Source organism: Coregonus clupeaformis, chromosome 2 (assembly GCF_020615455.1).
Source record: "Coregonus clupeaformis isolate EN_2021a chromosome 2, ASM2061545v1, whole genome shotgun sequence".
In the NCBI taxonomy this organism is placed as follows: Eukaryota; Metazoa; Chordata; class Actinopteri; order Salmoniformes; family Salmonidae; genus Coregonus; species Coregonus clupeaformis.
Genome location: NC_059193.1, coordinates 27,829,798 through 27,856,456, shown reverse-complemented (window position 1 = coordinate 27,856,456; position 26,659 = coordinate 27,829,798). Strand labels below are relative to the sequence as shown.

The 26,659-nt window shown below is 40.3% G+C and overlaps 1 protein-coding gene across 21 annotated transcripts in view; it reads right to left on the bottom strand.

Moving 5' to 3' along the window:
* Positions 1–26,659, bottom strand: part of LOC121532773 (protocadherin alpha-C2-like) — a 196,497-nt gene that overhangs the window by 51,465 nt on the left and 118,373 nt on the right. The window contains exon 1 of one of the 21 annotated variants that reach the window (XM_045205025.1): positions 23,755–26,246. The exons of 19 other annotated variants lie outside the window; for them this stretch is intronic. In XM_045205025.1, the coding sequence (XP_045060960.1) occupies positions 23,755–26,172 (2,418 nt within the window). In that variant the 5' untranslated portion in view covers positions 26,173–26,246. Of the gene's footprint in view, positions 1–20,739; positions 23,216–23,754; positions 26,247–26,659 lie in introns of those variants that run through there. One more of the 21 variants, XM_045205031.1, reaches the window with a different exon arrangement.

The window sequence follows — 26,659 nt, the reverse complement described above, 5'->3', positions numbered from 1 at the left end:
CGTTTTTCCTATTATGTTGCATTACAACCTGTAATTTAAATGGATTTTTATTTGGATTTCATTTAATGGACATACATAAAATAGTCCAAATTGGTGAAGTGAAATGAAAAAAATAACTTGTTTCAAAAAATGCTACAAAATTAATAACGGAAAAGTGGTGCGTGCATATGTATTCACCCTCTTTGCTATGAAGCCCCTAAATAAGATCTGGTGCAACCAATTACCTTCAGAAGTCACATAATTAGTTAAATAAAGTCAACCTGTGTGCAATCTAAGTATCACATGATCTCAGTATATATACACATGTTCTGAAAGGCCCCAGAGTCTGCAACACCACCAAGCAAGCGGCACCATAAAGACCAAGGAGCTCTCCAAACAGGTCAGGGACAAAGTTGTCGAGAAGTACAGATCAGGGTTGGGTTATAAGAAAATATCAGAAACTTTGAACATCCCACGGATTACCATTACATCCATTATTAAAACATTGAAAGAATATGGCACCACAACAAACCTGCCAAGAGAGGGCCGCCCACCAAAACTCACGGACAAGGCAAGGAGGGAATTAATCAGAGAGGCAACAAAGAGACCAAAGATAACCCTGAAGGAGCTGCAAAGCTCCACAGCGGAGATTGGAGTATTTGTCCATAGGACCACTTTAAGCTGTACACTCCACAGAGCTGGGCTTTACGGAAGAGTGGCCAGAAAACAGCCATTGCTTTAAGAAAGAAATAAGCAAACACGTTTGGTGTTCACCAAAAGCCATGTGGGAGACTCCCCAAACATATGGAAGAAGGTACTCTGGTCAGATGAGACTAAAATTGAGCTTTTTGGCCATCAAGGAAAATGCTATGTCTGGTGCAAACCCAACACCTCTCATCACACCGAGAACACCATCCCCACAGTGAAGCATGGTGGTGGCAGCATCATGCTGTGGGGATGTCTTTCATTGGCAGGCACTGGGAAACTGGTCAGAATTGAAGGAACGATGGATGGCGCTAAATACAGGGAAATTCTTGAGGGAAACCTGTTTCAGTCTTCCAGAGATTAGAGACTGGGACGGAGGTTCACCTTCCAGCAGGACAATGACCCTAAGCATACTGCTAAAGCAACACTTGAGAATGGCCTAGTCAAAGCCCAGACCTCAATCCAATTGAGAATCTGTGATATGACTTAAAGATTGCTGTACACCAGTGGAACCCATCCAACTTGAAGGAGCTGGAGCAGTTTTGCCTTGAAGAATGGGCAAAAATCCCAGTGGCTAGATGTGCCAAGCATATAGTTATGTACGCTCAAGTTTTCTGTTTATTTGTCTTATTTCTTGTTTTCATTCACAAAAAAAATATATTTTGCATCTTCAAAGTGGTAGGCATGTTGTGTAAATCAAATGATACAAACCCCCCAAAAATCTATTTTAATTCCAGGTTGTAAGGCAATAAAATAGGAAAAATACCAAGGGGGTATTAATAAATTCATTTCAATTTATTGATTTCCTTATATGAAGTGTAACTCAGTGAAATCATTGAAATTGTTCCATGTTGCGTTCATATTTTTGTTCAGTATATAAAGTATTGACTCAGGGGTGTGAATACCTATGCAAATTAGATATTTTTGTATTTCATTTTTCAATACATTTGCACAAATGTCTAAAAACATGTTTTAACTTTGGCATTATGGGGTATTGTGTGTAGATGGGTGAGAAATAAAATCTATTGAATCGTTTTTGAATTCAGGCTGTCACACAATATTTATTTGAATAAGTCAAGGGGTATGAAAACTTTCTGAAGGCACTCTATCTCCTATTAATACATCCAGAGCAGAAACAGATATCTTAAACACCTCCCAGTGCACTGAGATAAAAGGCAACTATTCTGCAAAACTATTAACTGCATTGCATCATGTCTGATTAATAACATTCTACTACTCTAGCAGAATCAGCACTTTAACTTTTTAACACCATGTATTATTAAATACTGCATATACTTCTACCAAGAATCTCTATCTAAAGACTCAATAATCTAAGGCCGTATTTGAAAGATTACCCCTGTGTATTTAACTAATTAATAACATGCTTTAGAACCTTTTCATCTCAGATATAAAATTTTAGTTTCAATAGAGATGATGATCACTTTCCCATGTATAAAAAATGAGGTGGAGATACTTTTCTGGATGTGCTTGGTTATGCCTTCCCCAGTTTATCCTCCTTTTAGTGTAAAGGGTTGGATGGAGAGGCTGTTCTGGGTGCGCTTGGCTATGCCTTCCCCAGTGTATCCTCCTTTTAGTGTAAAGGGTTGGATGGAGAGGCTGTTCTGGGTGCGCTTGGCTATGCCTTCCCCAGTGTTTCCTCCTTTCAGTGTAAAGGGTTGGATGGAGAGGCTGTTCTGGGTGTCCTTGGCTAATCCTTCCCCAGTGCCCCTCCTTTTCAGTGTAAAGGGCATGACAGGACTAAAGGCGACGTAAATCTCTCCCCCGGGGTCCTGGAAGGGTTAAACAGCACGTGGGCTGTCCCTGTTCTGCCTGAATATAAATCAAACAGATTCATGTTGTGGTAAACAAAGCTATCGGAGACAGCAGGCAGGCTCCGATCCCCTCTATCGCTCCACTCAGAACCATGGCTTTGTATCCATGCTGGGTGGATGGGGATGGATGGATGGATGTGGAAGAACCCTGCGGTTCTGAGCATGACAAAGCTAATCTAATGACTGCAACAACAGCCTTATGCCATAAAGGGTGTGTGTGTGTGTGTGTGTGTGTGTGTGTGTGTGTGTGTGTGTGTGTGTGTGTGTGTGTGTGTGTGTTCAGTCCTTTTATCTGTGACCAATTCTCAGCCCTTAGTATTTCTGCTTAGCTGTGAAACACATATATATATATATATTTCTTCCTCCTCCTGACTGCCTCTCCTTCTCCCTTTTTTACATGATGTCACACTCCCTGGTCCAACCTGTCCCATTATTTCTGTCTTCCTCTCCCTCCCTCTCGCTCAATCCCTTTTTCTATCTCTATTCTCACACCTTTCGGTCTCTCACTATGACTTTCTTCCATTTCACTCGCTCTTTGTCCATCTTTGAATTATATAAATGAGACCATGGCTGAGTGGGGGTGGATGCACATTTGCAGCTCTCTCTCTCTCTCTCTCTCTCTCTCTCTCTCTCTCTCTCTCTCTCTCTCTCTCGAGAAAAAGACTGGTGCACTATCAGTAATGAGGATAATCTCCATGGAAACCTCAGCTAAGCTCCCATCCCCTTGCCAAGAGCCACACCCAGGAGGGAGGAAAACAGGAAGTGACGTTTTAACACAAGTGAGTGTCCATGAAACAAAGCCAGGACAAGGAGTAGATCGTCTAAAGGGGCCCCATTATCATTAGCCCAATCACGTTGACCACGATGCAACCAACATCTGAGCGAGAGCTCTGGGGGTAAGGGTGGGGTGAGGAGAAAAATTCTAAGTCATGTTTTTGGGTCACAATAGTTGATCCCATCTGGATGGTTACTGAACCTAAATGACTTATAGTAGGTGAATATATGGTCCTGCTGTAGAAATACCATGCAGTTAAAATGTGAAGCACTTAGCTGGCTACCTCACCCAGGATAATGTACTTAGATAATCAATAATGTAATGCTTTTTGCAACACTGGGGCCAGCAAGGCAGAGGAAGAGGCTTTTACCCAACACACACTTAACACACAGTCACTGCAATACACATATTAACAAAGAACTGACACACAGCTAAATACATGACTAAACACACTGCTGCTCTTACAAAGAAAGAAACACATACACCATATATACTGCAATCCTCTGAAATACAAATAATATCTATTTCTATGAAGCAGAATGCACACACTCACATACTCAGAGAACACACTGATAAACACCCGCCCACACACAGATTTGGTGGTGACCTGAGAGCTATGAATAAGCCCCTCGACCTCATTCCCCTAGCCCTTTGTCCCGCCTCCCCAGTTTAGTTGTGATTGACAGCTGGGTTCCTGCCGGTGATGTGAGCCCCGCCCAGCCCCGGGTGCACCTCGCTGAGATGGCAAGGCTCAGAGAGATCCCTGCTGCTGCAGAGCGGAAAATTACCAGCCGCCCCTCTCTCTCTCTCTCTCTCTCTCTCTCTCTCTCTCTCTCTCTCTCTCTCTCTCTCTCTCTCTCTCTCTCTCTCTCTCTCTCTCTCTCTCTCTCTCGCTCTCTCTCTCTCTCTCTCTCTCTCTCTCTCTCTCTCTCTCTCTCTCTCTCTCTCTCTCTCTCTCTCTCTCTCTCTCTCTCTCTCTCTCTCTCTCTCTCTCTCTCTCTCTCTCTCTCTCTCTCTCTCTCTCTCTCTCTCTCACACACACACACACACACACACACACACACACAGAGCAGCAGTCTAGAGAGTGCATACTGAACCACTCAAAGAGACAGCTCCAGGCATTGTTATTGGCGCCATACTGGGCCAAACGCAGCAGAGAGAGAGCATGGCAATATAGAGAATCAGTTTTTTGTGACTCTCAGACACCCAGTGATCTTCATAACACACCCTGATCCACTTACACATGCACAGCACTACAATATTCAGAACCGCTGTGTGATCATAGAGAGCCCCAAAGCAGATGGAGAAGACTACATTCTGAACCAACCAAATTATCATACAGTGGCTCTGCGCTTGTATTTTATTTAGTTGTTTATACTGACCCACCACTCACTTAAATGAGGTCAGTGCATTATCAAATAGTACGAAAGAATGTATTAACAAACCGTTTACATCATAGAGCTTAATGTGATGCAGTGCCTAAGAGCACACAATATTTACAAAACCACTTGAATGCCACTGGTTACAAACAGCACCACTTTAAATGGCCAAAAGAAAGCTAAATCCACAGGAGTAGATAGCGTTTGCAGTTGATATACACAGTTTGTGGTCAAATAAAAGGGGCTGAGCAGCTTACATACGGAGCGGATCAAGCCACCCTGACACACTTAGTGCATGTTAATGAAAATGGGAAGAATCCTGTTTACAGCGTGCTGAGGCAGATAGCACGCATGTCTGGGGAGAGGGATGCTAATTCACCATTACTCCTCTCAGCTGCTACCCACACACTCCCACAGATACAGATACACACAAACTCACACAAATAAACACACTCCCACAGATACAGATACACACAGACACACACACAGAGATACACAAACATTCACACACACACTGAGAATCTAAGGCCGATGGACTGAAGGAGGGAGGAGGGAAGGAGGGAGGAGAGAGAGATAGGGAGACAAAGAGATCGATATACTGTACATTGATATTGAGGGAAATACTGTGAGACTGATGGAAAACAACATGATACGGGAAAATAGACGGAGAAAGAAGGAGAGATAGATACAGAGATGGACTGACATGAAGATAGACAGAGAAAGAAGGAGAGATATCTACAGAGATGGACTGACAGAAAGGGGAAGGGGAGGGGAAAGCTAGAGAAACAGTGAGAATGGAGGAAAGAAAAATGATGAATGAGACAAGGGGACAGAGAAGGAAAGATGCCGCAGCGCAGCTGAGACCGGTGTCAACCCCAACAAGCTGCTTGGTACTCTCAGTCTGCTACCCTGTTGCCATGGACACCCCTGTCCTGGCCCAAACACCACAAAGCAAGCTAAAAAGCTATGCCCAAACTGCGGCAAGACTGTAAGGAATAATTCAAAAGCGGTGGCTTGCAACATTTGTGATTTGTTTGTTCACATAAAGTGTGGAGATATCCAACCCTTGTCATATGATGAAGCTGTAAAGTCTCAAAGTAACATTTCGCTTGTTTGCAATGTATGCTGTTTAAATGCGGTGCCAAACATTGGGATGCTGGACACAAGCAGGGATGATGAGTGCAATCTAGATGAGATAGTCGATGTATCAGCAGTGGGCACAGAAAATGACATGTTTGACTGTTTCAATCGGAGAGGACTTAACTTTATCCATGTGAACGCACGGAGCCTGCTGCCGAAATTAGAGGAATTAAAACTCCTCGCTTCTAACACACGGGCTGCAGTAGTTGCTGTGACTGAGACATGGCTTGATGGGTCAATTGAGGACAATGAGGTTAAGCTACCAGGTTATAGCATTCATAGAATTGACCGAAACCGAAACGGGGGCAGTGTGTATGTTTTTACTAGGAATGATGTGCATTTTAACCCTCGTTCAGATCTGAAAATGGATGGTCTTGAGGCTGCATCGGTAGATATACTTCTTCCTAAATGTCGTCCTATACTTGTTGGTGTGTGCTATCGGCCTCCTAAGCAGAATAATTTATATGATTTACTTTAATCGAATTGCTGTGATCACAATGTATTTGCGGATAGGGAATGTATTCTGCTTGGCGATTTTAATACACGTGCAGTTATCACCCAAGAAAAGTACACTAGTAAATGCCCTGTATAACTTTAATCAGTTATTTGGACTAAAACAACTGACTGTTGAGCCAACCTGGGTGTGTATTGACAGTAAATCAACTTTGGATTTGATTATTGTATCAGACCAAGAGAACATCTGTCAGTCAGGAGTCTTAAATATTGTTTTTAGTGATCATATGGTAACCTACTGTACCTGTAAGAAATCCAAAATGCTACTTGAGCCTGATAATATGTTAATATTTTATGTATCATTAAGGCAAATGTTGGGAAATGTCAAAAGTAAAATATAGTAAACATGATTGACATTCTATAATCCAGATGTATGCTCAAATACGGAATATAGCCAATACAGCGTGTAAACATGCATTAATGTATGTATATGTATTGTTTTTAAGAAAGGGTCTGCCACCAATATAATGAGATTAGGGAAGAGGCCTCATATGGAAAAGCGCCCCATGGCATTTTGGAGTAAACCACATGTGACATCTGGACGTTGAAAGATAAGGGTAGAGTGGCACTAAAATAAGTTAATCATTTGCCCTAAGGGGAGTAATTGTATGCTATGTAAACATGACTGTGCATTTGTGTGTGTATATAAGAGATCTCTAAGCCAAAGAGAGACAGCCATTCCATGGAGTGGCTCGGCTTTGTTACGCAATAATAAAGTCTAATTTCTGGATTCACAAGCTCCAGTCTCTTGAGAGATATTGTTGAGTTGACTACTTTTGAGTCAAATATTTCTACGACATATTTGGCGAGCTTCGCCAGGAGTTGATTCATTTGGGCACAAGTGGCTGCTCATCTGTGTGAGTGAGAATAATAAGAAATTCTGCAAGTAATAGCCTTTCTGTAAGGAAAGGAAATATATTTGAGGTCGTTTGAAGCTTCTGTCTGATGGAGAAAGGGCGTGCCTAATCTCACATTAGGAAAGAGAACAATAAATGGTGCGTGGATATTCATTGACCAACTGAGTGTAGAAAATTCACGTTACCAGGAGGGGAAGAATAAATCCTGTTGGAGGAACAGGTCACGTGTGATCATATGACGTCTATGAATTGTATTTTGATCAATCTTTTAGGGTATGTTTCTGACATTATATTTAGAAACTTTAGAGGTGATGTAGTATTATGATGAATTGACTTCAGTAAAATAATAACTGGGATAGGGTTAACATTCCAAATTCGGGCCCTTTGATAGAATAACATATTCCTGTAGGTTATACAATAGTAATTAAGCGCGTTTAAGAACAACATTGTGTAAATATGGAATGAGAGTGGTATATAGGGTGTAAATGAGTGGCACTCTGAAGTTTGAATGATGAGATATAGAGGTGTGTATGATCATTATATATACGCTGGAATAATAAGCTTTTCTTGTAAATGATATCTTGGAGTTTCGTACAACAATGCCTGTCATAGAATTTCGTAAGATCAGTGAATAGTGACCAACGTATACGATTCTGGGAGGATTCTATGACTGAGGGGAAGGATTTGGGTAATTTGTTGTTCGTTCTGCTGAGACTAGATTGTGATTAACTGATTTGTGGCAATAAAGAATCATTAGAAACATGAATGGTTTGGTAGATATGAATATATTGGAATAGAATGAATTTTATGTGAGTGTAATTTAATAGGAGGGATTGGATAAAATTATAGGTGTTGACTTGCCCAAACACGTAGACGTACGTGGAAATGGGAGAAAGTACATAGGGCATGTGGTAGAATTAAGCATTATAATAAACTATCTATTATTTCAGAAGCAGAGGTGATATAGTCAATACATTTTTGTATATTAGGGGAAAATATAATTCATTTGGTTAGGTCGTTAGATCTGGTTCCGAATCAATGAATGTGGGGTTTGACTCGTTGACTGTTAAGTTGTTTATGTTGAGCATGTGAGATCTGTGTCCTTCAAAGCTATTTTCTGATAAAGTGTGGTATGTGCCAGATACTAAAACTACTGACCATTATCATTGGAATAAAGGAGGATTAACTTGTCTTTTCAATAAAGCATAGATTATGCATCGATGAACAGAGTCTAGGTTTTCTAAGTATAGTTTAACTATAGTTGTGGGTTGTTTAGATTGACGGAACAGTCAGGATAAGACTGGACGATTTAGCAGCCTGCGTCTTTTCAGACTGAAGGACTCACTTATTCAACAGGAAAGAGGGAGGAGTGTCTATAGTCTAATCAGAAAGGACAGTTACGTACATTTGAATAGCGGACTGGCAATTTGGATAGAGTTCTGGCCATAATTTGAATTGTTTAGGTAGACTGGAATGAAAGTAAGGTCTTTTAATAATATGAATATAAATACAGTGGGGAAAAAAGTATTGAGTCAGCCACCAATTGTGCAAGTTCTCCCACTTAAAAATATGAGAGAGGCCTGTAAAAAAAAAAATCCAGAAAATCACATTGTAGCATTTTTAATGAATTTATTTGCAAATTATGGTGGAAAATAAGTATTTGGTCACCTACAAACAAGCAAGATTTCTGGCTCTCACAGACCTGTAACTTTTTCTTTAAGAGGCTCCTCTGTCCTCCACTCGATACCTGTATTAATGGCACCTGTTTGAACTTGTTATCAGTATAAATGACACCTGTCCACAACCTCAAACAGTCACACTCCAAACTCCACTATGGCCAAGACCAAAGAGCTGTCAAAGGACACCAGAAACAAAATTGTAGACCTGCACCAGGCTGGGAAGACTGAATCTGCAATAGGTAAGCAGCTTGGTTTGAAGAAATCAACTGTGGGAGCAATTATTAGGAAATGGAAGACATACAAGACCACTGATAATCTCCCTCGATCTGGGGCTCCACGCAAGATCTCACCCCGTGGGGTCAAAATGATCACAAGAACGGTCAGCAAAAATCCCAGAACCACACGGGGGGACCTAGTGAATGACCTGCAGAGAGCTGGGACCAAAGTAACAAAGCCTACCATCAGTAACACACTACGCCGCCAGGGACTCAAATCCTGCAGAGCCAGACATGTCCCCCTGCTTAAGCCAGTACATGTCCAGGCCCGTCTGAAGTTTGCTAGAGTGCATTTGGATGATCCAGAAGAGGATTGGGAGAATTTCATATGGTCAGATGAAACCAAAATAGAACTTTTTGGTAAAAACTCAACTCGTCGTGTTTGGAGGACAAATAATGCTGAGTTGCATCCAAAGAACACCATACCTACTGTGAAGCATGGGGGTGGAAACATCATGCTTTGGGGCTGTTTTTCTGCAAAGGGACCAGGACGACTGATCCGTGTAAAGGAAAGAATGAATGGGGCCATGTATCATGAGATTTTGAGTGAAAACTTCCTTCCATCAGCAAGGGCATTGAAGATGAAACGTGGCTGGGTCTTTCAGCATGACAATGATCCCAAACACACCGCCCGGGCAACGAAGGAGTGGCTTCGTAAGAAGCATTTCAAGATCCTGGAGTGGCCTAGCCAGTCTCCAGATCTCAACCCCATAGAAAATCTTTGGAGGGAGTTGAAAGTCCGTGTTGCCCAGCGACAGCCCCAAAACATCACTGCTCTAGAGGAGATCTGCATGGAGGAATGGGCCAAAATACCAGCAACAGTGTGTGAAAACCTTGTGAAGACTTACAGAAAACGTTTGACCTGTGTCATTGCCAACAAAGGGTATATAACAAAGTATTGAGAAACTTTTGTTATTGACCAAATACTTATTTTCCACCATAATTTGCAAATAAATTCATAAAAAATCCTACAATGTGATTTTCTGGATTTTTTTTCCTCATTTTGTCTGTCATAGTTAACGTGTACCTATGATGAAAATTACTGGCCTCTCTCATCTTTTTAAGTGGGAGAACTTGCACAATTGGTGGCTGACTAAATACTTTTTTTCCCCACTGTATATTATTAGTAATTGTTGGGATGTGAATAGACTTTACTAATGCCATGAACTACTTTCCGGGTAAAAGAGAGTCGTACTTGCTTGACTGTATCGAGCTGAAAGAGATATTTGAAGCAAGTTTGAATAGTTGGATGGAAAACATTTATTTGACAAATTCTAATTGTTATTACTTTATTCTATAGTTTGCGTGACACCAGTAATGTATGCGAATAGTTGGTGAATTCTAGAATGATAATGTATTTTCGTTACGTGAACCAGGGGATGCAAGGAGCTTTGGCTAGTATGATGAGGGAATAGCACCAATTTATAGTGGGTTCTAGATTTGTTTAATAACCAAACTTATATTTTAAACTAAAGTAATGCAATAGGCTACAATTATAACATTATCAGAAAAAGGCACTATACGCTCATCTGTGGTCCTCCGTAGCTCAGTTGGTAGAGCACGGTGCTTGCAACGCCAGGGTTGCGTGTTCGATTCCCAAGGGGGGCTAGTATAAAAATGTATGAGCTCACTAATTGTGGGTCGCTTGGGATAAGAGCATCAGCTAAATGACTAACATATAAAAATGTTAACGGGTATGGAGAGAAGAGTGCGTCGTAGTAATTTCTTTGTCATTGAATAAGGTTTTGCTAGATTAAACGAGTGACAATGGTGGAATATGTCTATAAATAAATTGGATCGTGATAAATGGATGATTTCAATATATGATGGTAAACTACAGCAAGTGTTTGGTGTTACTTGTAGCTTACTTAGAAAGGATAGTTCATTCATTCTGATAATGGCGGAGTGATGGTTTAATTGCGTGGCTATGATTTTAGTTGATTACAAGAGAAATAGGATATAGTTTACGACGCATGGAGAAGTGAATGTCTTATATGGTAATAGATAAACTGAACCAAACATGACGTTACTACGGCAATTTAGGATGGTTAATGTTGTTAAGTTCGTTTTTAAACCCTATGATAGAGGTAAATGCAGAACGCTGCTTGAAAGTGTGTTTTATTAGTAGGTCTGCTAGTAAAAATTGAAGAATTTCCATTTTTGTCTGCGGGTGTTAACCATTGGGGCTTGCTGAAATGTGAGAGCGCTATAAGGGACATTATGGGTTACGTTAGGTGTACAAGGATCGCGTTTTTGTAGGAAGTCGTAGGAGGTTGAATATTATCGGCAGGAAATTGCTAGCTAGTTAGCGGTGAGAGCTAGTGCGGGTTTCGTTGGGTGACGTCACTTGCTCTATGAACTGGAAGTAGTTGCTTTGCGGGGTCCGTGGCTTTTGTGGAGCGACGGGTAACGGTGCTTCGATGGTGAATGTTGTCGATGTGTGCAGAGGGTCCCTGGTTCGAATCCATTAAGGGACAGAAAGCAAATATTTTACATTGATGCTATTGACGTGAATTACTGGTTTCATTGATAACATTATAGGAAAGATGTTGTCCTACCAATCCATGTCGGATAGGATAACATAGTAATTAAAATTGCATATAGGTGAATTGGATGTTTTATTGGTTTTTACTATAAATGTAAAATAAGTTATCATCTGTTGAGGTACCGTTATGAGGAAAATTAGCGGTAGAGTATGATAGATATTGTAGAGGGTTTTAAAAAAAAATAAGTAAGTTAATTGGGTGATGAGACAGGTTGACTTGATGTTGAATGGGATTGTTTAATAGAAGTAATTATTTATATTTAGGAGAATGAGAATATGTTATTAGGTAGTATTGCTTTGTGGAGACGATTTACTAATGAAGAACATGTCTCGATAGTTGAATAAGGAACGATATTTGATAATTGATCATTTTATTATGACATTATATAGTTTGGTTAAACAGCGGTGAGTTATGACGATGGTTCATTACTTCAGATAACGATAATTTGTTTATAGTACGTTGAACGATGGGAGTAGTTCTGAGGAGTGAGATTGATACGAATGATTGTTGATGAGATAGGACTGGTGATATATGTATGATGTTTTGTGTGTAATTACTATCTTTGGATTGTTGATTATATGTTAACGACATGTATACTTTCTCTTCCAGGAACATGGGGATTTATTTATATCTCATTGGAATGTTAAAAAAGTCTGTAGGCTAGGGTGGAACTAGTTAGTAAAATTAAGTAGTTTTATTTTTAGGTTGTCATAGGGAGCTACCAAAATAAATAAGGCCTGGCCATTTTTTGTTTGTTTATTGTTTTACTATATGGTGTTCGAATAACCACAAACAAACTACTTAGTATGAAATGTTATTCTGTATAGGATTTTATTTCTATTTTGGGTTTTTTGACGGGATGGAAGTGAAATATCTTAAAGGGGCATACACATGTAATTTGGGTTTTATTTACTGAGGGATAAGTAAATATGTGTGATTTATTTTGAAAAGAGCTGTACTAAGGACTTACTGTACACTCGGGATACAACATTTATTAAATGTCTTTATGGTTATTAATGAGTAGTATACTATTGGATGAAACAATTCATTGAATGATTTCAATGACCTCTGAAATCTGTCCTGGCTTTATAGTGTGACCTGATCACCCGCACTATAAATTCTAGAGGCATGCTATATTAGGGGGTTAGATATAATAAGGATAATTGTGAAGAAGTTTATAATTTGGACAAAATCCTATATATATATTTGTCCAAACAGGACAAGGATGAAGTGAGAGAGTTAGTCCTGAAGGAGAGGTATTCCTTGAATAGTGTTATGGGATACAGTTAAGTAAAGATATGCTCAAGGGTTGTCATTTTAAGGTTAGTTATTATTTTTGGTTTGATAGGCAATATTGTTGTTGTTTTGTTTTTTGAACACATGAATCACGATGTGATGCATGTGTCCAAGGGGGGAAGTTGGGCTTAGAGAGGTTTTAATGTTTTATAATGGTTTTGTGTGGAAATATGCAAGGTGTATTAAGGATATGAGCAGTAGTAATAATGTGTTATGGGTTAGGTTAAATCTTTTTTGTTTTTGTGATAGGAGGCATGGTGTAGAGGAGGTCTGTCTATGAGATAAGTGGACTACAACAAGCTGGAAGCAGGTGAGCTTCATAATCTCAAAGCTTCTCTTGACGGATGAGAGGACATGAGTAGCATATTGTGTCTCACTTAACCTAACAATGCTCTTAAGATTGTATTTTCATGGGTGAAGATAACTCTGCCCAACTAAGTAGGAGAGTCTGAGCATTCTCTGCGCCCTGGAGAAATATGTGATGGCAAAAGACTACAGAAGAAAGAGCTGAAAATACCCTATGTGGAGGGGCCTGTACCAGGTGTTGTTGGCTATCTTAATGATGGTAAAAGTGGTGGAGACAGATACTTAGATCCATGTTTCCCACTATAGGAGTGTTCCAACCTCAGCCATTGGGTAGCATCGTTGTCTTTTGTGTGTGTCTGTGCTTGTGTCTTTGCAGCAGTAACTTTGAGCTTCCCTATGGGTAGGCTGATTGAAGGACACTCTTCGCAGACCGATGTCGATAGATTGAGAGGGACTCTGGCTGAGCCGGAGACCCTAGTGATGGAAGAAGGTTAACAGCTAAAGTGATCATACATTGTCGTCCAGGTTACACCAACAGTGGTACGGATAGAGGGGAGCGCGATCGGGTATCATCTAAACCATTGTACCAGAGTGAGGGAACTGATGACTAAGAGACCACCGAGACTTTCAGGACCTCCCAAGACCTTCCAGACCGCCGAGACTTTCAAGACCTCCAAGATGCACCAGAAATCCTCATCATTGATTTCTCTGTACTTGACTAGTTCCCTGAGAATAAGGGGAATGGGGTACTGATAATAGTAGAGAGCAGAAAAACAAGACATAGAAGGGATATAGACAGGATTAGAATGTATATTCTTGCGCAGGCAGGAACCATAACTAAAATGCAGGAAGGGATCACTATTAAAATACAAGGGTTAAAATATTATTGGTGTGTGAGGAACCCGCACAAAGAGTATGGGGAAGTCACATGGGGTAGTGTGACCTTAAGATAATGAAAGAAAGAGACAGGTGAATCATAGACATAAGGAGAACAGTCCAAGACTTAGATAAACAATTTGATGTAGTATTTAGTGTTAGATTTCCAGGGGGAAGTGTTGTTGGAGTAGTTATTCCTTGGGAAAGTGCACTGAACCCTGTACGTGTTAGAGCCATACCAAATACAGAAGAAAGGGAATTGAAGGAGCCGTTAAACAATGATTGGTATAGATGAGTGCAATATATTGCATTAAAATTAAATTAAATTAAATAGTCTAATATGCACCACATCTCCGTTTTAAATAGTTAACAGTGGTTCAACATCTTCACAGTTACTAGGACTGTGTGCTAGGATTCAATCACAACTTTTGTAATATTTAGGAAATTCTAACTATAAACAATTTTATGATCCACCAGGATGAGGAGAGAAGTGTAAGCAATTGTTAGAATAGGACCAAGGAAAACGGAAACACCAGAGTAATGTCAAATAGATTATGAGCAAAAATATAGGAATGTTAAAGTAAAACTGTTGGGTTATATAGTTTGGGAGAATTCAAGGGAGAATGTGAAACTAGGGGGTGTTTGAACAGATAGCCTTTGGAATACAGGGACCCCTCAAAGGAAAATCTATCAGGCATTAGATAGAAATTGGTATTAAGAATGAGTGATGAAACATAATGATTTGTCATGTAGACAATGTTAATAGGGATGTTTTGGATTGGAAATTAACTAAACTAAACTGTTATGATCTGTCCTTTCCTGAGGTTACTACGGATGGTGTCGTAATGCATAAGCAGAGATAATTTGGTCCAGATCGGTGGAAACCTCAATAAAAACCAAAAACCCTCTACCCGGCTGAAGAGGAACAACAAAGGCGGTGAAGACGTTCCTGTCCGACACCACCTCTGCCAGGAGACCTGAATCCAGCATCAAATCAAAGCAATCATTTGCCTTCTCTTTTGTGCCTTTTCTCTCAAGAATGTGACAGGAGTCCATGTGGAGTGAGCAGGAGGAGAGAGGTCTATGCAAATGCAACGTTCTTCGTAGTTTGGGTATACTGGTTTGCAGATGGACAAAACAGAATGATGGGGGAGGTGGGGAGGCTCAGGTGTGACATTGGAATTGGGACATTGCCATTGGCAATCCAAGATGAACTATGAAGCTATCTGAAGAACATAATGAAGACGCCAGAAGATATAGTGCCGGTAGAGGAAGGGAGTGTTAGGTGAGGTAGTATGTTGAATAAGGAGGTATTATACACTGCTAAATTTATATTAATTTAGACTAGGAATGCGTTAAGATACTGATCTGTTGTAATTCTCGTTATGAGGAAGTTAATGCTAGAATTATGATAATATAAATATACATTTCGCCAGTGTCAATATGTGCCAAGGTGAGAGTTTTAACTTTGAGTGATGAAACCAAGGTGACTAATTAAGAATTGTCATTCTAAAGTTGTTTTGGATAATTAATTTGATTATGATTATAAATTATAAGTGGACTGATTGATCTGAATAAGTTATTAATATTAATGCTTAGTGATGTTGACATTGCAATTAATGGATTGGATATTGATATTGATTATTTTGATTGTTATAATACTTGTGATTTGGGTGAAAAAGGTTATGTAAGCTAAAGATATTGATACCATTCTTAACATGTCCTAGATATTATTGTTAAGATAGAGATGTATATTTTGATGTGTTAGGATACTAATACATATATGGGAAATGCTACAACTAAACAGAAGTGGGGAGCAATGTTTACAAAGATGGCAATCATGATAGGCATAGCACTTGTAGTAATGGGAATGGTATTTTGCTGTATACTACCTCTGGTAAAATAATTTGTTGATCCAAACCACAGTAAAACAAATGATTGTACAGATCATTGTTACTAGTTCAGCCAAAGAAATACACCCAGTTCAGGGCAGTATGTAAATGAATATGGGACATTTTGTAAACATTAAGGGAGGACCAATGGACTGTCCATTTGGGAATTCTGAATGTTTGTGTGGAGTTGTTCCTGGGGGTGGATGGGCTTGCCATGATTACAAAGCCCAATAGAAAAATGTGGAGGTTAATTTAGAGGAAAACCTTCCAGACTTGTATCCAATACCTGACTGGGCTCTGGGTTCTCATCAGGATGGATCAAACAATGAGGAATATATATTGGTTTAAATATATGTATATAAAAAGTAACCACATATGGCAAGGCTAAGAATAAGTAAATGCACAGGCTTACATTCATTTTAAAGTAAATCTTTGTATTATTTGGGACATTGTTGGAATGTCCCAAAGGGGGGATTATATGGTAATATTTTATGTATCATTAAGGCAAATGTTGGGAAATGTCAAAAGTAAAATATAGTAAAGATGATTGACATTCTATAATCCAGATGTATGCTCAAATACGGAATATAGCCAATACAGCGTGTAAACATGCATTAATGTATGTATGTGTATTGTTTTTAAGAAAGGGTCTGCCACCAATATAATGAGATAAGGGAAGAGGCCTCATATGGAAAAGCGCCCATGGCATTTTGGAGGAAGCCACATGTGACATCTGGACGTTGAAAGATAAGGGTAGAGTGGCACTAAAATAAGTTAATCATTTGCCCTAAGGGAGTAATTGTATGCTATGTAAACATGACTGTGCATTTGTGTGTGTATATAAGAGATCTCTAAGCCAAAGAGAGACAGCCGTTCCATGGAGTGGCTCGGCTTTGTTACGGAACAATAAAGTCTAATTTCTGGATTCACAAGCTCCAGTCTCTTGAGAGATATTGTTGAGTTGACTACTTTTGAGTCAAATATTTCTACGACAATAATAACTACATGAATGTATGGTCTATGAAATAATACTCAAAGGAACATTTTGTAGAAGTACTTGGCATTTTGGATTGGTTTCATGTACAAAACTGTGATGATGTTGATCAAGCTTGGTATCTTTTTAAAGATTTGTTTCTGTCTGCACTCGACTCTCTGGCTCCAATTAAACAAATTCGAATCAAACAGCGGTCAGGGAAATGGATTACTTCCGAGATCTTAGACCTCATAAGGAAAAAGGATCGCTACCTGGCCAAATTCAGAAGGACACATCTACAACAAGATTATGATGGTTATATTAACTGTAGAATCCAGGCAAGATATGAAATGGATAAGGCCAAATCCCAACATTACACAGACGCTTTTAATGACAACTCGTAAACTGTGGAAAATGTTAAAGAACATTGGCTCAAAAACTCCCCATAAGGTAAAATCCTGTAGTATTGGCCTGGATATTGATTACGTTTTATGCTATGACCAGGCAAAAGTTGCAAATTATTTTTACATATTTTTTACCACTATAGCCTCATCTCTGGTTAAGAAGTTACCGACCTGCTCTGGACACTATGGCCAGTCTTTCATTAACAACTTTTAACATTGCAAAGGTATCACAAATTATTTGTTTGAGCTGTGCATGGTAACAGAGGACAAAGTTTCCAATCTATTATGCTTAATGAGCACAAACAAAGCAACTGGGCTGGTTAACCTTCCTGCAAGATTCATAAAGGATAGTGCTTGTGTCACTGCTAAAATGATCATGCATATTGTAAACCTTTCTATTAGTAGTGGTACATTTCCCAATGATCTCAAAACAGCCCTGGGTGGTTCCGCTCCACAAGAAGAGCAGTAAAACAAATGTGGGAAACTACAGGCCTGTGTTGATCCTCAGCACCTTATAAAAAGTTGTTGAGAGATTCGTTTTTAATCAGCTTGAGGGATACCTTCTCGAGCACAAGCTTCTTCATGAACTCCAATCTGGCTTTAGAACAGCTCATTCCACTGATACTTGCCTTATCCACCTTTTTGGCCACATCAAGCAGGAAGTGAGAAGGGGGACTATACAGGTATGGTCATGTTAGACTTGCAGAAAGCTTTTGACACTGTGGATCATGATATTCTCCTGATGAAACTGAAATGCATGGGTCTAAATGATGTAGCAGTGAATTGGTTAGGTCTTATCTGACCAACAGAACACAAGTATGTAATGTTGGTGATGTTCTGTCAGAGGCCAAATAAATATAATGTGGAGTACCGCAGGGATCAATTTTAGGGCACTCTTATTTCTTTTATATGTTAATGATATGCCCGATACAGTAAAGTGCAAACTCCTGCTTTATGCTGATGACTCAGCCATACTGGTATCAGGGAAGGATACAGTTTACATAGAGACCCTGAGTAAGGAATTGCATTTTGTTAGAGATTGGTTGACTGACAACACATTGTCGCTACATTTGGAAAAAACTAAATTGATTTTGTTTGGAACAAAACGCAGATTGATTATGGCTGACAAGATAAAGGTAAAATGTACAGGCAAGGAGATTTAATCTAAAACAAGTGTAACTTATCTTGGTGTGTCCATAGATCAATCCCTTACTGGAGACCTGATTGCTGCAACAAAACAAAAAATGAAAATGGCAAACAAATTGACATTTTTATATCGTAACACTAGATATTTTCACATCAAAGTTAAGAAACTGCTTGTCTCAACCTTGATTCAGTGTCATTTTGATTATGCCAGCTCTGCTTAGTATAGTGGGCTATCAAAAAAGCTGACAAAGAGAATGCAGGTCATGCAAAATAACATTATCAGGTATATGCTGAATGTCCCCCCTAGGACCCACATAGGGGTACAGGAGTTCCGGGAGGTGGGCTTGTTGCCTTTGGAGTCCAGAGTGGACCAACTTAAACTTAATCATATGTTTGACATCTTAAATGATCGTGCCACAGGTTATATGAAAAAACACATTGATATGGTCCATAACAAACACAGTTACAATACCAGAGCTAGTGTTATGTCTTGTAAAATCCCAAGAGTAAACAGTACTGCGAAGAGCACATTTTTCTATACAGGCATTTGTCTATGGAATAGCCTCCCCTTGGAGATCAAGCAAAGAAAAAGTAGAAATAGCTTTAAAAAGCAGGCAAAGGTTTTCATTTGGACAAGGTTGTCTAGGTAAGAGAAACCACTCCACTGCCCTTTGTGACCCCTACTGCTGGTCAGGTGTATTTATTTGAATGATAGGGATGATGTGCAATGAATAGACTGTTTTAATGTGAAATAAATATGGTTGATTTTTAAGGTTAGGGAAAAGTGCAGTGAATAGTGCCATTTATTTGGATGTCAATATAAATGAATGTATTTATGGTTGTTTGTAATTATTTCTTGCCTTTTAATCATTATATGTGTTATTCATTTTACCATCGAGGACCACTTTGGAAACAAGCTTTTAATTAATACTTTCAAGTGATATCCTCTGGGTCCAAATTGTACATTTTGTTGTATATGTCTGTTACCCAAAATACATTCAATTCAATTCAATTCAAAGACAGGGAGAGAGACAAGGAGAGAGGGGAAGGGCGGAGAGAGGGGAAGGGCAGAGAGAGAGAGTGAGAGAGAGAGAGAGAGAGAGAGAGAGAGAGAGAGAGAGAGAGAGAGAGAGAGAGAGAGAGAGAGAGAGAGAGAGAGAGGGGGGGGCAGAGGGATAGAGAGAGAGACACAGAGAGAGAGGGGAACGGCAGGGGGATGGAGATAAATCGATATTAAGAGTTGGGAACCCAAGAGAAAAACAGAGACCATGAGATTGAGAGAAAGGCAGAGTGAGTCAGGGAAATGGTTAAAGAGAAAGTAGGGGAGAGAAACAGAGAGATAGATTAGGATTACTCATGCACCCAAAAGTGAAAGCAATGGTTGTTACAGAAACACATACTCCTCCATTTACATGATGGTTTGTTTGTTTCAATTGCTATATCAGTTAACCTGGGTGGTGTTTGTGAAAGATTCAACAACATGCAATCACGATCTATCAATCGACCTTGTGAATGCAAGGGATGGCCTTACTGACTGACAGAGAAGCCTATTTTCAATGTTCAGAGAGGGAGTCATGGACTCAGAAGAATGCACTGAGTAGTAGCATTCCGAACACGGGGATCGGCATTGACATGATATAATTACAAAAAAGCAATAAACCTACATCCTGTGAAAGTATTGGTTCCTTCACAATCATGACAACCAATAATCCATCAAAGAACAAAAACAGCAGAAGTTCTGATTCCGCTGTCATTACAAAGTTCAGAATTTGCCCTTTTGAATTAGTCTACAACTCTACCCGATGTAAAAAATAAATAAAAAATAATAATATTCATTAAAATAGAATAAATACCAAACTAGCTTGCAACCGGTTTGCCCAGCCTCATAGAAAACCAATCATACGTCACAGAGGAATAAACACTTGGCGCGAATATTTCGTTCTGAAAGATTAGCGCGCCTTCAGCACCTTGGACAGCAACACTCGCTCTATTAAGCCAGACACAGAGCAAAACAAAGCCAATGTGACAACTCTCGAGTGGAGGGCTGATTTCTGGAAAAGAGGCACTTCGAAAACCATAATCTTGACTGCATGAAATGCAAATGAACAATACAGATTCAATTTAATCGAAAAATAGGCCCGTTTATGTATATAATGTAGATCTTACCTGCTCTTTATTAGGAAGCGTTTGTGTTCTATTTAACGTGTCATTTCCGTTAATACTGATCAGTTCTGCATCTGCAGGTGGGTATGAAGTGGGGAAAACCACCACGTCACTCTTCAGTGTGTCTGAGCTGAAACACACGTCATACTGCTGAGTAGATTTAGAGTAAGACCAGCTCCCGTCAGGGTGTGTGGTGATCATTGGGGCGCTGTACCTTCTGAAACTGTCGTCTGTCCTGTGGCATTTTACAGCTATTAAACTGATGAGGCTCAGTAAAAATATCACTGACACCGAGGCAATGGCGATCAGCAAATACAGGTTCAAATCAGAGAAGTTCTCCTCCTTTCTCGGCACAGCTCTGAATTGAGTCTGGATTTCACCTGTACTTTCAACCACTACTACATCAATAGACACAGACGCTGACAGTGAGGGTTCTCCGTTATCAGAAACCAACACGACCAACGGATGAGTTTTCAGGTCATTGTCACTCATTCGCCTCTTAGTCCTTAGTTCCCCAGTGCTGGTTCCGATTCGGAAGAGGTTGGTTCCCTTGGGCTCAGAGATGTGATAAGAAAGCAGCGCATTGTAGCCAGAGTCGGCATCTACAGCCCTGATCTTGGCCACAAAGTAGCCCGCTTCAGCAGAATAGGGAAGGTTCTCAGTGTTAACGGAGCCGTGTTCAGAATAGGGCGCGAGAATCCCAGGACTGTTGTCATTCTCATCCAGGATAAAAACGTTCACAGTCACGTTGCTGCTGAGAGGAGGAACACCAGAGTCTGTGGCCTGAACTTTAAAATGGAACATTTTTATCGCCTCATAGTTAAAAGACTGCAGACTAACTACATCTCCAGTATCCGAGTTTATATTTACAGATGATGATATTGAAATAGTTTTATCTAATAATGTATACGTCATCTTTGCATTTTCATCTGAATCTGGATCAAAAGCAGAAATCGTGTAAATGACGTCTCCTACCGGACTGTTCTCTTTCACATAAACATTAATCACGGGTTCTGAGAAGCGAGGAGCGTTGTCATTCACATCAGAAACGTGTACAGTAATAACGCTGGTGCTGGAGAGAGGCGGGGTCCCTTCATCTGTAGCTGTGATGGTGACATTATACTGAGAAGCACTCTCTCTGTCCAGAGGCCCATCAACCACTAAAGAATAATGATTCTTGTATGAGTTCTTTATCGTGAATGGCACAGAGCCTAGTATTTTAACCTGAACAGCGCCATTTTTGCCTGCGTCATTGTCTTTCACTGTTATCAGGCCAACCATTGTCCCTAGTGACGCATCCTCTTTCACAATGTTAACTAAAGACGTTACAGATATCTCTGGTGGATTGTCATTCACGTCTGTAATTTCGACTAACACTTTACAGTGAGATGCTCTGGGATTTTGGCCTCTGTCTTTAGCTTGCACACGGATTTCAACAGCACTTTTTTTTTCGTGATCCAATTCGCCTTTTACTGTTATCTCCCCAGTGGCCGAATTTATAGCAAATATATCAACGTTATTATCATTATCGTGGTTAATAAATGAGTATACTATTTCTCCGTTAAGGCCCTCATCTGAATCGTTCGCTTTGACTGTGATTACAGATGCACCATGCGGAGTATTCTCAGGTATTCGAGCTTTGTATAGCGGTTTGCTAAATACGGGAATATTATCGTTAACATCTTGCACATTAACAATGATCAGCATATTCCCAGACCTAGGAGGTTTTCCTCCATCTATAGCGTTCAGTGTGAGCTGGATAACGGGCTGTTTCTCTCGGTCTAAAGCTTTCTGCAGCACTAACTCAGCAGACACGCTCTGCTCTCCACCGCTCTGTACATCCAGGGAGAAGTGTTCATTCGGGCTCAGCTTGTAGCCGTTTACCGAGTTAGCTCCTATGTCTGCGTCGTAGGCGCTTGGAAGTGTAAATCTTTCACCTGGAAATGCTGACTCTGATACATTCAAATATGTTTTAAGCGACCGAAATGAAGGTGAGTTGTCATTTATATCCAAAACATTAACCTCAAATCTGTATAGATTCAATGGCGAATTCACAATGGCTTCTAGCTCTAACAAACACTTCGTGTTCCGAGCACAGAGCTCGTCTCTGTCTATTCTCTCCCTCACGGACAGAATTCCAGTCTTTGTATTTACATCGAAATACCTCTTGTTGGGTCCGGAAATCTCAAACCCACGATATTCAAGTTCCTGCACATCAAGGTGCAAATCCTTCGCTAAATGTCCAACAACAGTGCCCGGGTTAGATTCCTCCGATATGGAATAGACAATCTGTGCTGACGCGATACTCCAAAGATGACATAACGTGAGGAGATAGTACATCCACAAACGAAAAATAACCACTTTGTGAGTCATTGTGTCGGTATTCAGTTAAAGAAACCTACTGCTAAAAAAAGAGGCTATCACCGGCATAGCTGCGTAATCCAAAACAGAATCAGACCAGAGCCACGATGTTATGCTGCTCACGCGAACAAAGCCTTTTTTCTCGACACCGACCACTGCTCCTGTATAGGGCGGAGCCTCGTACAGCCAGTGAGGATTCACACTGTGTGTGCCGATAGTGACACCATGTGGATATCTACAGAGAAAACGATGGCCTATCACATATGTCTGTGGAGGTGGAGACCACTCACAGTAATCTTCCCCCAAAAAAGTTAGTGACCACAGATGACCATATGATGACCTTGGTGTGTTCTGATGGACATGATTAGGGAATGTACTAAACGTACACAATGTTCACAGGCCTACACTGTAAAGGCCATGGTGTATTTCAGCACCATGGACAGCAAGGCCGGTATCTTTTTCACCGCATGCAAATAGTACACCGATTTTACAACAATTGAAAGCTTTGAAATATCCAGTATTTCAGCGATCACTAAAATGAGTAAAAAAAGTAAATAACAATGTCATGAGGACCTATAGAATAAATATAATACAGTCAAATTAGTACGCATGTCTAAAGAACGGCACAATTTTCGGTCACTGAACTGTAATTCTTACCTTCTCTTTGTTGGGTAATGTTTGATTCCTGTTAAACGTGTCATTTCCGTTAATACTGATCAGTTCTGCATCTGCAGGTGGATATGAAGTGGGGAAAACCACTACGTCACTCTTCAGTGTGTCTGAGCTGAAACACACGTCATACTGCTCAGTAGATTTAGAGTAAGACCAGCTCCCGTCAGGGTGTGTGGTGATCATTGGGGCGCTGTACCTTCTGAAACTCTCGTCTGTCCTGTGGCATTTTACAGCTATTAAACTGATGAGGCTCAGTAAAAATATCACTGACACCGAGGCAATGGCGATCAGCAAATACAGGTTTAAATCAGAGAAGCTCTCATCCTTTCTCGGCACAGTTCTGAATTGAGTCTGGATTTCACCTGTACTTTCAACCACCACTACATCAATAGGCACAGTCGCTGACAGTGAGGGTTCTCCGTTATCAGAAACCAACACGACCAACGGGTGAGTTTTCAGGTCATTGTCACTCATTCGCCTCTTAGTCCTTAGTTCCCCGGTGCTGGTTCCAATTCGGAAGAGGTTGGTTCCCTTGGGCTCAGAGATGTGATAAGAAAGCAGCGCATTGTAGCCAGAGTCGGCATCTACAGCCCTGATCTTGGCCACAAAGTAGCCCGCTTCAGCAGAATAGGGAATGTTCTCAGTGTTAACGGAGCCGTGTTCAGAATAGGGCGCGAGAATCCCAGGACTGTTGTCATTCTCATCCAGGATAAAAACGTTCACAGTCACGTTTCTGTTGAGAGGAGGAACACCAGAGTCTGTGGCCTGAACTATAAAATGGAACGTTTTGATCTCCTCATAGTTAAAAGACTGCAGGCTGACTATATCTCCAGTATCAGAGTTTATATTTACAGATGATGATATTGAAACACTTTTATCTAATAATGTATACGTCGTCTTTGAGTTTTCTTCTGAATCTGGATCAAAAGCAGAAATCGTGTAAATGACGTCTCCTACTGGGCTGTTCTCTTTCACATAAACATTAATCACGGGTTCTGAGAAGCGAGGAGCGTTATCATTCACATCAGAAACGTGTACAGTAATAACGCTGGTGCTGGAGAGAGGCGGGGTCCCTTCATCCGTAGCTGTGATTGTGACATTATACTGAGAAGCACTCTCTCTGTCCAGAGGCCCATCAACCACTAACGTATAATAGTTTTTATAGTTTGACTTTAGTTTAAAAGGAACAGACCCAACAATCTTACAGTTGGTAAGTCCGTTTTTACCTCCATCTTTATCAGTTACTGTCACCAAGGCGACCACTGTCCCTATCTCAGCATCCTCTTTGACTGGGCTCATAAGTGATGTAACTGATATTTCAGGGGCATTGTCATTGACATCAATAACTTCTACTAACACTTTAGAATAACCACTGCGAGGCGAGGAGCCTTGGTCCGTCGCCTGAACTCTAATTTCGTATGCAGCATTTTCTTCATGATTCAATTTCCGTTTTATAGTTATTTCACCACTTTGTGAATTTATTGAGAAATCATCGGCAGAATTCACATTTCCACGTTTCATGAAGCTATATGCAATGTCAGCATGTGTACCTTCGTCTAAATCCGTAGCCTCCAGCTTCAATATTTGTGTCCCTAAAGATACATTTTCATTAACGCGTACCTTGTAAAGTGGCTTGCTAAATGTTGGCGTATTATCATTGACATCAATTACGTGAACAATGATCTGTAACGTTCCGGATCTTGGAGGTTTTCCTCCATCTATAGCGGTCAGTGTGAGCTGGATAACGGGCTGTTTCTCTCGGTCTAAAGCTTTCTGCAGCACTAACTCAGCAGATACACTCTGCTCTCCACCGCTCTGTACATCCAGGGAGAAGTGTTCATTCGGGCTCAGCTTGTAGCTGTTTACCGAGTTACTGCCGGTATCTGCGTCATTCGCTATCGGTAGTGGATATCTCTCTCCAGATGAGGAAGACTCTGATATGTTAAATATATGAAAGCTTTCTAGAAATGACGGTGCATTATCATTGATGTCTAATATATTTATTTCAATACGGTGAATAAGCATAGGATGGCTCAATATGGCCTCTATATTTAAGGAACATTGCACCGTATTCGGACAAAGCTGCTCTCTATCTATCCTCTCGTTAACGTACAGAATTCCTGTTTTCAAATTAGCTTCTAAAAATCTCTTATGCTGACCCGATACAATCCTCAGACCCCTCGACTCCAGTTCCTGAACATTAAGGTTTAAATCCTTAGCGAGATTCCCCACAAACGTGCCTTTGTCCACCTCCTCTGAAACGGAGTAAGAGATCTGCGCTGCAGACCAGTCAAATAAACAAAGCAACGCTACGCACTGAATCCACACGCTTTCTCTTTGTCTTCGACGATCCATCACTGCTTGAGCAAAACAACTGAATCCAAGTAATGGTCTTGTAACCATTAAAACTCTCGAATATTCCGTTATATGTCAGAGATCCTTTACAGCCCAGCCCTCTCCGTCTCACCACCATTCGAGTGCTTCTCTTCACTATGCGCTCGGGACTAGACTCTTTTTCATTCAGAGAGGAGGAGTTATAGAATCTCGGTAACTTCTCTCCCATTTATGGTCTATAGCGACACCGTGTGTTACTTTTATACATATATTACTCATAACATTACAATGTATATTATTTTACTGGTTTTTACAATACTGAGACAACCTGAAGCAGACAACCTCATGTTGATCATTCACTCACAGAAAGGCCTATATATGTAAAACTCCAACTGTTCTCTTAAATGGAAAACACATGGAATGCACAGGAAACGTTAATCAACCTCATATAATGAAATAAGTGTCATCTTCGGATAACAATGTGAGATGCTATAAGAATCAACGAGTAAAACAAACACGAGACGTTGATCACACCAGCGACAAGCCGGCCTATCAA